General features: G+C 56.0%; 1 protein-coding gene across 1 annotated transcript in view; it reads right to left on the minus strand.

The window, feature by feature from the left end:
• Positions 1-2444: 2444 nt before the first annotated feature.
• Positions 2445-13350, minus strand: part of Lmf1 (lipase maturation factor 1) — an 80299-nt gene continuing 69393 nt past the window's right edge. The window contains exons 7-11 of the mRNA XM_052195980.1: positions 8602-8788; positions 7954-8107; positions 7615-7798; positions 6958-7070; positions 2445-2652 (exon numbers count right to left, since the gene is read on the minus strand). Of these exons, the coding sequence (XP_052051940.1) occupies positions 2460-2652; positions 6958-7070; positions 7615-7798; positions 7954-8107; positions 8602-8788 (831 nt within the window). The 3' untranslated portion in view covers positions 2445-2459. The remainder of the gene's footprint in view (positions 2653-6957; positions 7071-7614; positions 7799-7953; positions 8108-8601; positions 8789-13350) is intronic.

The following is a 13350-nucleotide window of genomic DNA, read 5'->3' on the forward strand; positions in this document are numbered from 1 at the left end:
CGCTAAGGGACAGGACGAGACCCCTCTCCACCTGGACGGTGGTCAGTACAGCATGGTGGCCCTGATGTAGCCAAGGCATGGGTGTGAGTGGGGCCCCTCAAAGCTGTCCTTAGCGCAGACTCCTTGGCTGGAGTGATCTAATGGGGAATAAGGATCATTTGCTAATGGAACTGGGGGCACCTCAGCCTCAATGAGGGGATCTTTGGAGGCACATGTACAACCAGGGTGGGGGGCGCTACATCTATCAGAAGTAGAAACCTGTGAGTACCATCTTGATCAAGATGTCAGGTCCCTTGTTGTCCTTAGTGAGCAGACACGTAGCGTGACCGACTTGCTACTTACTACCCTGGGGTGAGCCTTCTCCCTGAGTAGGGCTGAGCAGTCAGAGTTGCTAAGTCTCTTCAGTGGGTCCCTATGGCCACCGACTAGCATGATGACCAGGCCTGTGGGACAGTGAGAAGCCTTGCTCTGTGTTTACCAAAGGAGGGAACTGGCCACTGACACCCATTCCAGCTTGTCCACTGTCTCCTACTGGGCCCTGCTGGCCCGAGGCCCTGATCCACGCTGAGGGCCAGTGCCATCAGATGGGCACACCCTGTATCCCCCACTCAATGTAGCTCTAGTGGTGCCCTCACCCCACTTCCAGAGTGGCTTGAGACAGCAGCTACCGCATGGGGTAAGAATCAAGGAGCAGCGGGCATGGTGGAGCACACCTTTAACCCCAGCTCAGTTCAAGGTCAGCCCGGTCTACACAGGGAAACCCTGAAGCAAAAGAACTAACAAGGACGTCAGTGAGCCTCCGCATCCGTCACACTGCATGACTGTGAGCAATCCAGACACGTGAAGCAGCACAGGACTGTGTGGCATCTGGGTGGAGGTGACATCCTGGAACCAGCAGGGGACCAGCTCTTACCTGTCCTCTGTCTGCAGTCTCTCTTACAAGAGGCATCCTGGGAGATTTTTGGTTGCCCAGGGCCTAGCTCCTTCCCACAGTCCCCTGCACAGGCCTCAGCCCTGTTTTTAGCTCCGCTGGACCAGCAGCACCCCCCCTCCCCAGTACCCCAGGGAAGGAGGGGCACAGGGCTGGACCAACGCCCAGAAGGCTGTCTCTGGGGGCCTGGGGCTTCTCCTACTGAGCCCTGAGACTGCGGTCCTGGCAACCTGGCAAGGGCAGGGAGGGCTCACGGTGAGGTAGGTCTAGGTGCCACACTCCAGGTCACCAGAATACCCAAGCAGCTGTATCCCTGCCGAGGGCCCCACCCCCACGTCTGCCGCCTGGGGCATGGAGAGGCCGCCCCCAGGAAGGGCCGCTTAGGCTGCAGGCTGCCAGTCGCTCCTGTGGTGGTCATGGCAGACTTGCTGGCTCCAGTCTCACGGCTCTGAGCCTTGTCTGTCCCTGACACACACAGGGCGCCCTGTTTCCTTGGGAGCTGGAACACGGGCTCTCTGTTTGCACCTGGGTTGGCCGTCCCCCCCAGACAGGCTGAGGGGCTGCTCTGCACAGGCCACACTTGTGCCCCCCTCTCCACCAGCCTCCTCAGCTGAACCTTTTTTTGTTGTTCCCTTCTGGGATTCTCTGCAGTGTGGCCCAGGGGCGGGCAACATGGGCCCCAGACACCATGTTTAGCGAGAAGGGGGATGGGGAAGTATTCCTGGAGTCTCTGCTGTCCTTGTGGCTAGCGAGCTTGGGCGGCTCTGTGCACTCAGTGAAGGGAAGGAGGTCTTAAACACCGTGGGCCAAGGTCCCCCTGACACGGCTCTGCTCGGTTCTCCACAGGTCACCCGCGGAAGGCTGGAACAGGGCTGCTATCCACGCTCTTCATATATCCTACACTGGAGCATGCAAGGGACCCATGTGCTCACATGTCTGTGTGTATATCCTGGGTGGTGTGTAAGGGGTCCTGGGGGGTGACCGTGCTGAGGACAGCAAGCCTCCTTCCCCTCAGGGAGATGGTGGTAATGGTTTGGTGCTGCCACACTGGACTTGTGATGGAGATCATGGGGCTGACTATGAATCTGTGGTTGGCCTAAGTGGGAACCAGCCTCTAGGTTAGGGAATCTGAGGTCCCCTGCAAATGCTACCATAGCCCAGACTAAGAGAGGGTCCCCCCAATGACCGGCAACCAGATGTGGGGGGTGGCCTAGGACTCTGATGTAGGTAGCAGTGTGGTACCGCAGACAGGGTGGGTGGGTATCTGTGATGGTGGCCGATGAGGAGCCGTCGTCCTGCTGTTAGAGAGGAGGCCTGGTCACGTGCAACACGGGGTGACTGGGACTTCTCTCCACAACAGGGAAGGGATGATAAGGTGACAGGGACGGACAGAGGCAGGAGGCTGACGGCTAGGAAGCACAAGCGTTTTTAGATCTCTTCTTGGCATGACCCACAGGCTGCCTGGTCACTTGTGGGACCCGTGGTCACAGCACAACATACAGGAAAAAAAGCAGTTGGTCTCTGGTCTTTATTTCAGAGTGTGTCTAGATGGGGGTTCTGGCAGCGGCCACTCCCGAGTCTTAAAGTATTCCTTCAAATCCTCAAGGCGGAGTGGGGGGAAGTAAGGACCAATTCGCTTGCGTATCCACCACTTGCCCTGGGCAGCGTGCTGGCCCCCAGGGAGGCTGAACTTGTACCGGTAATGTTCTCCTCGAATCCACCTGCGGGGCACAACATGTCAGCTGCTGTCTCTGCTTCCCCCACCCTCTACACCCCAAAAGGCAGGCCCAGCCCCCCCCCCCAGAAATGTGGGTGGAGCCCCATCCGCTCCATGATGCAAACATTCCCAGGCTTGTTACAGATCTTGGATGTAAAAAAGGTACATTGGGCCCCATACTGTATCTTGGGACTTGAGGGAGCCCCTAGGTAATGACATGTCTCCGTGACCCACCCTCTCCAACTTGTCCTACCAGGTGTGTGCATAGGACGCAGCAAGCCTTGTGATACTGGGGGAGGGGGACATGCTATGTCTTTTTGGGTGTGGGTCTTGAGGCATCACTGGTTGTGGGTGAGGCTGCCATCTTTCCTTCTTCTGTTGTACAAACCTGAGTGGGTAAGGGTCCCTGAGGGACGGGGCGTGGGGGAGTCATGAGCAGGGGGCACTGATAGGGTAAGGCTGTGCCTTGGCCAAAAAGTTCCTCTTCTCCCAAATCTGGGGTCCTGACCCTGCATTTCCCAAGGATAGGAGGGCAGGGCAGGGGTGCAGGGCCTCTGGGAAGGCCTATTGTGTGATCACTCCATCTTCTCTGAACCAGCCCTTTTGCATTCATTTTCTTCTCAAGTCATAGTTGAAGGTCTAGGGCTACAGGACCTGGACACTACAGCCAAAGGGGGTGTGGTGTGGTATGGTGTGGGGTCCTGGTCAGGTGCCCAGTGTTGGGCCTGAGAGGCTGGGAAACAGCCAAGGCCTAGTGCTTTCCCTGGCAGGCCTATGAAGGGACTGAGGGAGACTGATATCACCCCTGGAAAGTTCTAGAACCTAGCTGTGCTGGTTAGTTTTTATCATGTGACACAAAGTAGTGTCATCTGGGAAGATGGAGCGTCAACTTCCAAATGGTCTTATCAGGCTGACTAGAGGTGTGTGTGTGTGTGTGTGTGTGTTTTCTTCATTAATGGCAGGTTTGGGAGCTCAGCGCACTGTGTGAGGTGCCGCCCCCAAGTACACTGTCCTGGGCTGTAGAAGCAGCAGGCTGAGAAAGCCACAGGGAGCAAGCCTGGGCCTGTGGGTCTGTTCCTCTGTGGTCTCTGCTTTAGCCTCCAGTTCTGAAGCTCCTGCCTTGGTCTTCCCTCAGCGATGGACGGCCTACAACCTGCAAGCTTTCCCCAGTTGTTTTGGGTCATGATACTCGTCAGCAAAGGAAAGCAAGCTAGGACACTGAAGGGAGCAGGGTGTTTAAGATCAGACTCAATGGGCAGCATCTTTCAAAACTATACTGGATGTGCCAGCTAGGACCTGACACACCCACCAGCCCCTGACACACCCACCAGCCAGGAACTGACAGGCCCAGCAGCGAGGACCTGACACTCCCAGCAGCCAGGACCTGACACTCCCACCAACCAGGACCTGACACTCCCACCAGCCAGGACCTGACACTCCCACCAGCCAGGATCTGACACACCCAGCAGCCAGGACCTGACACTCCCACCAGCCAGGATCTGACACACCCACCAGCCAGGACCTGACATACCCACCAGGTAGGGCTTGGCACCCTCAGCAGATACCCTGTCTCTTCCTCACTATCTGTATTCTTTCAATCACTTCAAGAATGTTAAGTAATGGAACTGTTCAGCATGTGGGCCTCGGGACTGGCTTCTTCCACTCAGCATGGCCTTCTAGATGCTGACAGATGCTACAGACCTTGTGCTGCTGGGTAGTACCCAAGGCCTAGAGGCAGGCAAGTCCTATGGTCTGGGAGGACCATGTCATGGCCTTCTGAGGAAGAGCAGCTGTGCCACAGTCAGCTCCTGTGACTGTGTTTTGCAGGGACTAGTATTGCACTGGGTTAAATGGCTGTCCATGAATGAGTCCTGTGCCTGGGCTCAGCTGGGCTTTCATTGTCTAGGACCTGTCCAGGGAGGCTGTGGCCCCTGCCTCCTCAGCAATCCTGACAGTGCTGTGATGGCTTTCAGGTGTTCCAGCTGATACCTCTCCTTGTTTCAGCTACACGGAGATGGGTGGTGGCACCAGTCGGATGGCGCCTCTGATGGAACCTGCAGCCCCCTGCTCAGATCCTTCCCACACACCCTGCTGGCCCCACATGGGTGGCACACTCTAGGTGACTGACTGGTCCTGCTGCGTGGTGGTGCCATGTTTCTTTTGTTTGGGTGCCTGGTGGTTCTCACTGTGCTGCTGTGAGGGGAGCGAGGGCCCTGACCGCACCGCGGCCTCTTCTAACTAACTCTACCATTTTCTTCCTGTATTTTGCTGCGTGGTTACGGTGTGCATCCTTCAGTAAGGGTGCCCCAGTCCCTGCTCTGATGATCGTTACTGTTAGCGTGGCTTACTGTTAGCGTGGCTTACTGTTAGCGTGGCTTGCCCTGTCGTTTTACTTCTGATTTGTCCGTATGGGTTTAAGGTGAGCCTGCATGTGTGTGTATGTGTGGCCCACATGTGTGCCTGGTGTCGGGAGCGTGCTGGGTCCTTTGGGCCTGGAGTTAGAGATGATTGTGAGGTACACGTGGGCGCTGGGACTCAAACCCGGGTCCTCTGCAAGAGTAGCAAGTGCTCTGAACCACTGAGCCATCTTCCCAGGCCCTCTTTTTCTTTTAGGGATTCTTTTTTTGAAGGCAGGTGACATATATCAGTAGGTGAGGTGGGACTCTTTTCCTTGGGGACTCTGCAGATGCCCACTCTGGATCTTGCTGCTATTTCTAGCTCCACACTCTGCCCGGTGCTCAGCTGGTTGCCTGCACAGGCCACGGTCGCCTCCCCCACTTCCATGGCTGCCTCCCCCTTGCACCCCAGCTCCCCCTCCCCATCCAGTGCTTCATCCCAGGGACTACGCTTCTCACTTCTCAGTTCTAAGACTCCTTTGGTTCTCCCTGTCTTTTGTTTCTTTGCCGACTCTTTTCTTGAGTTCATAATCACCTCACGATTGCTGTGGGGAGAATCAGCCCTTGTCATCCACTGACTGTCTTCCTGGTTCTCGCTGTGTTTTCTTAGCAGTTTGGGGGTTAGGGATCCCAGGTCAGAGTTGAGCCTTCTGCTGTGTGGCTTCTCCTAACTCCATGCTGGAGGCCCAGGCTTCCCATCTGGCCCTGTGGCGAGTGCTGGCGCCACCTCAGGGCCTTCCAGTGAGTGGCCTCTCCATTTTCGGAGCGGAGTCCACATGCTTCTGGCTCTTCCGCTAAGAGCAGGGCCACTTGCTTCATGGCTTTGTCAGGATTCCCCTCGCTGCTGCTTCCCTCTCTCCAGAGGCTCCTCTCTGCACGGTTGCTGCTGCTTCATCTCCACAGGCAGGAAGAGAGGCGGCAAGAAAAGCTGGTGCTGTTGACGGGTGATGTGGGGGTCCTGGGGTCCCTCGCCTGCCCCTCCCCCCACTGTGTTTATTTTATGGGCAGCACTCAGGCTCAGGCCAGGGTAGGGAGGAGTCTGGCCCATCCTCTCATGTGGAGACTCCAGAGTCACCATTCATTTGACAAAAGTCACAGCTGGCAGTGGGGGCAGGCTGAGGTCACGTTCAGCTCTGCCTGCTGCTGGGCTGTGCTCTGTGGCATTCACTGGATTTCAGTTGCCTTGCACATACACTAATAGGAAATATCGATTCTGTACTGAGTCACACAAGGGGCAGCCGGGCCTGTGTCTTCACATTTGCAGTATCTGCCTGCAGGCTTTGTTTCCACAAGGTACGCCTGACCACACCCCAGAGTCTCTGAATCAGGTGACCTCAGCTAAGCGCAGGCCTCCTACCTATTCCTGGCAGGTGGGACACAAAGCCAAGACAAGAGCCAGGAGGTTTGTCAGTGAAAAGCTCCCGAATCTGGAAGGACATAGAGCTACGTCACAGATGTTTGGAATGGGTACCCGTTTCAGTGTGTGCCTGGCTCAGATCTGGTGCCCGCAGGGTGCTGGGCAGAGGGGAGTGGAGGGAGAGGGAGAGGGAGAGGGAGAGTGAGGCTGGTGGTCTGTGGGGAGGGGTGTCCCCACACCCCCAGTGCCACAGTAACTCTTGGCTGCCACGCTCACAGCTGCTCACTGCCCCTCGGCGCCCCTCCTGACAGCCTCAACAGCTGTGGTGGCTCCAGGCGCAGCTGTCCTGAGGCTTCTCCAGGGAGACAGGGCCGTGTTTTCTGTCAGCATCAATGGTAGGCAGGGTACAGGGGAGGGACGGGGCCAGTTCAGGACTGCTCGGTCTTCTAGTCTCTGGCTGCTACTGAGTGCCACATCTCGTATCAGGGTGCCCAACCCAGCCCCTGGTGGATGCTGCCCGTTGATCACGGACTGTAGTGAACAAGGAGACTCTTACCTGGGGGGAGTCCTGCCCTCAAAGGGGTTAAGGGCGAGCAGGGACAGGGTCTCAGCGTCACCGGCTAGGAGCTTACCCGCCAGGTGGATGATCCACTCGTTCTGCTCGTAGGTCTGGAAGGACAGTGCTTGTGAGGTTGGCTATGGGGACAGCCACTCCCCAGTAAGCTGGCACCCACCGTGGTGCGGCCCCTGACTCTACACCCCCCCCCCCCCTTCTGTGCTCGGCAGCCTGGCTGGAGTATGGCCTGGTCGGTTGTGTGAGGACTGAGTTCCTCTGAGGGCCCACTCGTCAACCTTCCAGGAGCTGACTGCTTCCAGCTCTTTCTGGGGGTTCTCACCTGAGGCTCACTCACTCATGAGCCAGGCTCAGCCGTGTTTTCTACCAGGCTGCCTGCCCTAGCCTTAGGCGGACCGTGAGAGGGATGAGGACAAGTCCTACATGACCGCAGCACTGGCCTGGGCCTCGGGAGGCGTGAGCTATCGCAGGGACCTTTTCCAGGCAGGTGGAGGGCGAGGCAGGGCCTGTTCGGTGCCTTGGGCAGGATGCAGCTCTGAGAGGTTCCCATCCTCTAGGACCCTCTTGGCGGGAGTCTGAGCACCCTTTGCAAAGAGCGGGTGCAGAGCTTGTCTGTGCGGAGAGGCACACGGCAGGTACCTGGAAGGCTGCGAACCACATCAGCCAGTCCAGGCGGTAGTGGTACGGGGAAATTAGGCATGGCCGCCTCCAGGGGTCGCCTGGTTTGCACTTGAACTCATAGTCTTCCCACACTGCATCAGGCGTGCTGGCGTTGGGGCTCGCCGTGCCCTGCAGGATCACCTCAGTCCGCTCTTTGGTGATGCTGGGGGAGACGAAGGCGGCCAGTGAGCGCACAGCTCTCCCTTCCCCCAGGTGGAGAGGGTGCTGCCTTGAGCTCATGCTTCCCAAAAGTGCGTCGGGACAGACAGAAGGGTAGAGCCCGGAGCCCGGAGCCCAGCCAGGATGCCTGGCCCGTACCTTCCGAAGGCCCCGTAGGTGTTGACGATCCTGAGCGGGTTGAAAGAGGTGTTCATGACCTGCCTGGAGCTTAGGAGGTTGATAACCACGGGTACGCTGAGCCAGGCCACCAGGATGCCCAGGGAGATGTTGACCGCTTGCCGCACCAAGCAGCCTAGCCCGAGGGTGGAGGGGGGGGATTGGGGGATTGGGTCTCACCAGCAGGCTCCTGATCCCAGGGCAAAGCTGCACTAGACCCCCAGAAAACCTTGCCTGCTCTTCTGCCATTCCAGCCTCACAGAGCCCCTCAGACATACCCAGCTGGCCGTGTGGGATGCTGCCTCCCAGCCCACAAGCAGGGGAAGGTGCCCTGAGCCACAGCCTGCTATGCCAGAGCCAAGGACAGCACTCGAAGCCAATGTGAAGAATGAAATGTGACTGTCTAAGCAGGGGACCCTGGGAGTGGCTAAAGGGACAACTGACCTTGGCCCTGGCCTGGTAAAGGACCCTAGATAGTAGAGGCTTCCTCCCAGGGCCTACGGTGCCCACTCTTCTTAGTGCTATGACCTGGTGGTTACCCATCCTTCCTACATATTCATGGGGCATAGGCAGGAGGCTCATGGGGCTGGTGGGGGTGGGGTGGGGTGGGGAGCTGTGTTGCTGGTTTACCTATATATCTTGGCTTGGGCTGGACCCTTTGTATCTCTTCCCTCTGCAGCTCCAGGACTTGCTTCTTTAGGCCTCGAGGTCCTGAGGGAAACAGGAATCCCAGGGCAGCATCGTCGAAGCAGGCAAGGCTGGGCACGATGGTAAGCCAGTTCAGGAAGCTCAGGTTCCCACTGATGATGAGGATCACCTGTGGGTGCAGACACACACTGTGAGATGCTAGGGACGCAGGGCTATCTGTATCTGTGCCGGGTGTCCATGTGCCGTAGCCCAGCAAGTGGTCCGGAGGGGCTCCTGAGCCCCGTTCTGTCATTTTCTTGGCTCTGATCCCAGGTCATCTCTAAATGTGTAGGTCCCGCTGAGACCCCAGCTGCAGAGCCTGCTACAGGCGGATGTAGAGCCCACACAGGAATTGGCAAGCCCAGGAAAGGGTGGGGAGGCTTTGACTTGGTCTATCTGTGTAGAGGCCTGAGCATCCTGGGCTCCCTGGGACATACCTTGGGGACAGCTCTGGGGTAAGGCAGGCCTAGTGGGAAGGGCGTGAGGTACAGATCTTGCCTGGAGGTAGGGGCCTGAGAACCCAGAGGGACCTGGCATTCACAAGAAGCAAAACAGGAACAGGAGACAACAAGGTGGCCTAGGGCTGAGACCTGGAGGGCAGTGGCAGCCGGGCAGAAGTCACAAATGAGAAGGACAGAGACCTGGAAGCCCAGCTTCAGCCTAGACTTTCAACAGACTGAAGGGATACACTGATCATATAGTAAAACACACCCGTGCTGTGTGCAGCTCAGTGGCTTCCAATGAGGCTCACGCCCTGTGGTTACGTTAGTCAGACACCCCTCCCCTGAGACACTCTGTAGAACGTGACAGCAGCGAGCATCCCTCACACTGATGATGGGCTCCCTTGAGCTTCACAGAATGGGAGCTACAAGGTGGCTTCTGGGATACTATGAAGGGTCACCCCATAGGTGACATCTACCTCAGAATCCTTGCTTGTGCTCCTGCACTAGACATGGCTTGAGCTGAGTCACGAGGTAGACTACGTTTCAAGATGGCCGCCATGGGGCTTCACAGTCCCACAAGTGTAAGAGGGAGAGGGCTGAAGGTCGTGGCGCAACACTATTAACAGATGGTGCTGCCACCTGGCTTGCAGCCTCAGGCTGATCACCCGCACTGACCAAGGCCCTGCTGCTCAGTGGTGCCTCACCCTCTTTTGTGCCCCTAACACTTGGGTGCCCCACTGCAGAGCGTGAACATTTCCTAGCATCCCTTGTTGGCTGGGAACACCATGACCACATGCGGCCCACCTTGTCACTGGGTGGTTGGAAGGTTTAAGATTATGCAGTCTAGTTGGGGTGGTGGTGGCGCACGCCTGTAATCCCAGCACTCTGGGAGGCAGAGGCAGACTGATTTCTGAGTTCGAGGCCAGCCTGGTCTACAGAGTGAGTTCCAGGACAGCCAGGGCTACACAGAGAAACCCTGTCTCGGAAAAAACCAAATCCAAAAACCAACCAACCAACCAACCAACCAACCCCCCAAAGCTTATGCAGTCTACAACCAGAGTTTTCTCTACTATCTGAGAAGCCTCACCCACTCCACAGTGAGACTTCTATGGGCGCAGGGCCAGTTCCTTCTCCCCTCCCTTTGTGGTATTCACTGTGGATGGACACGGTATATATAGAATCTACACAGACAGGTTATGTTTAGGTCCTACTATGACATAGGGAGCCACGAGTGGGGTGGGGTGAGGGCGGAGGAGGCAGCTCTGACTTCCCAGAGACAGAGGAAGATATGTGAGGCTGGTTGAACTGTGCCTGGGAGCTCAGGGGACAGACAAGGACAGAAGAGGGCTTCAGACCATGGTCTCAGTAGAATTACTCCCTCATACCAAGGAATGCAGGCCCTGGTTCCCTGGGGTGCTATGGAAGCCATTTATGTGCCCGTGGAAGACATCTGAGCATCTCTGTCTGCTCCTAGAAGCTGCACCAGCCTGCCTGCTACCTTCTGTGACTGTCCCGGTCTGCAGTATAAAACCTCACTGGACAGCTGGACGTTGCTGTCACATGGGTCCCTCTTTTCTTGAGGGCCGGTGAAAGTCCAAGTGGTTCCAGCTCCTCTTTCTTTTCTGGCTCGGGATTGATTAGACCACGAAATGCCTCACTTTCAGGCCAGGTGCTGCTGTGATCTGTGCATTTACTGTTGTCCCTGACCAGGGGGTCTTGAGGGAGTGACTTGTCTATGTTCCTCATTCCAGGATTCATTTCACGAGGACTGGATGCTCTGTGTAGCGGCATCTCGATACTCCGCTGTCTTCTGCTCAGCTCCAGTTCTGTTCCTGAGTGTGTGTGTGTGTGTATGTGTGTGTGTGTGTGTGTGTGAGTGTGTGTGAGTGAGTGTGTGAGTGTGTGTGTGAGTGTGTGTGTGTGTGTGTGAGTATGTATGAGTGTGTGTGTGAGTGTGTGTGTGGTGTGTGTGAGTGTGTGAGTATGTATGAGTGTGTGTGTGTGAGTGTGAGTGTGTGTGTGGTGTGTGTGAGTGTGTGTGGGTGTGAGTGTGTGTTGTTGTGCCCACTTTCACACATTCATTTAGATGTGCTGCATTTGAAAGGTCATCCATTCCTATGGCACGGAGTCCTAGAGTAGGGAACATGAACAAGTTAGTCCCTCTAGTTCCTCAGTTAGGGACAACAGTGTCAGATCACAGAAGCTCAGGAAATCACGACCAGAATTAGTTTGAAGAAGCAACATGGGTCCCGGTCCAATTTCCAAAACCATCGAGAAAGACAGACCACAAAGAAGAGCAGTGACAAGAGTGACAGCCAGCCACACAGTTGGAGCAAGGTGTGATGGAGACGGAGGGAAGGACGCCCTTCCGAGGCGCCAAAAGAAGCTGTCAAGCAGCTAGGCGTGGCAGTACGTGTCCCAGAACTCAGGAAGAGGCACAGAAGGGCTGAAGTTTAAAGCTAGCCTCGGCTACACGTCTATCTTAAAAACAAAACAAAATAAAAACAACAACAAAAAACCAACCAAACAAAACCAAACAACAACCCCTCCACACCCCACAAAAAAACAACAAAAAACAAAACAAAAAAACAGTGAGCTGGGAGTGGTGGCACACGCCTTTGATCCCAGCAACTTGGGAGGCAGAGTTCTGTGTGTGTGAGGTCAGTGTACTCTACACAGTGAGACCCCTTTTTCTATTTTAAAGTGAGAGATGCCTAGTGACTATGAAAATGAAACACTCTTCATACAGAGCCTCATTTCCATGTAAACGTGGAACTAATCAGTGCGCAGAGCTGAAACGGTGAAATGCATATTAAAATGCAGGCCTTTGGAGAAGCGGCTCACTGGTAAAGAGCGCTTGCTGCTCTTGTAAAGGACCCAGCTTCGCCCAGTACTCATGCAGCTTAAACCTGCCTGCGACTCCAGCTCCGGAGGATCCGGCGCCCTGCTTGGGACTCTACAGCATTGCACAACCCCACCCCCACCTTATACACACATGTAAAATATCTTTAAAAATTTAAGTCTTCAAAATTCTTTACAATAGTAAAGAATGTATCATGACTGTGATCACGGAAAACAATGAGTACACAAATCAGCCTGTAACACAGAACTCTGTTTTCAAGACAGGGTCACTAGGTTGTCCTCAAGGTGTCAGCCTCCTGACGGGGAGGCTACAGGTGTGTGCTGCGTGCTTGGCTTCCTTTGATACAATAGAACAGGCACTGGACTTGGGAGCCTGACGTGGCTGAGGTGTGTCCAGCTAGCTGATGGAACACTGTTTCAGGGTGTCTGCGCAGGGCCAGAGGAGAAGCATTTGGAAACCAGCCTGGAGGATGCTGCTGTGCCAATGCACCAGGCATCGCCCACGCACCAAGAGTCTGGAAAGAAGAGGGCCCAGGGAAGGCCCATCTCTTCTCCCAGAGCTGGATGCCCACCTCTTCCTGCTCAGGCCTGTGGGTGTCTCTGGTCCGTGGATAAAGCCAGCATGAAGACAACTGCCTTCCAGGGTTCTTGGTCCTTGAGCTTGGACTGGGATGTGACTACCTGCCCTCTTGGGTTCCTAGCTTGCAGGTGGAGATCCCAACAGGCTGGGTTGCTACTTCCCTCTGATGCATGTGCCCCGATGGCTTCTCCTCTGTGGACCAAATGCATGGCCTGCACTTGCGCCTGTGACGCACGCGTCTGAGCCAGGATCCTCCCCACTTAGCTTCCAGGGCCGCCATGCGCAGCCCTTCCTTCCCTTCCCTTCCCTTCCCTTCCCTTCCCTTCCCTTCCCTTCCCTTCCCTTCCCTTCCCTTCCCTTCCCTTCCCTTCCCTTCCCTTCCCCTTCCTTCCTTCCTTCCTTCCTTCCTTCCTTCCTTCCTTCCTTCCTTCCTTCCTTCCTTCCTTCCTTCTTTCCCCAGGCATGGTTATTTCCATGGGAACCAAGGCACAGAGAAGTGTTGCTCAGGCTCTCAGAGTGTCCGCAGATGCTACTCAAGGCTGTTGGAGGGAGGGCCTCAGGTGGCACCAGCCACTACTCAGTTACCGGGCATCCTATTGGGCTGCAGTCTTAGAGCCTGTTGCCTTGAAAGCTGTAGTCGGCCACTTCTTGAGGGACAGTTGGCTCATGGGACAGTTGGTGACTTTGAGTCCTCACTAGTCACCGCCATCCTTCTGCCTGTAGGCACTTCAGGCAGTTCAAATCATCTCTAGCTCCTGAGCAGGGAGACTGCACCTCAACACCCTGAGGTGAGGCTCTGACTGACCA

The sequence above is a fragment of the Apodemus sylvaticus genome, chromosome 10 (genome assembly GCF_947179515.1).
Source record: "Apodemus sylvaticus chromosome 10, mApoSyl1.1, whole genome shotgun sequence".
NCBI classification, from domain to species: domain Eukaryota; kingdom Metazoa; phylum Chordata; class Mammalia; order Rodentia; family Muridae; genus Apodemus; species Apodemus sylvaticus.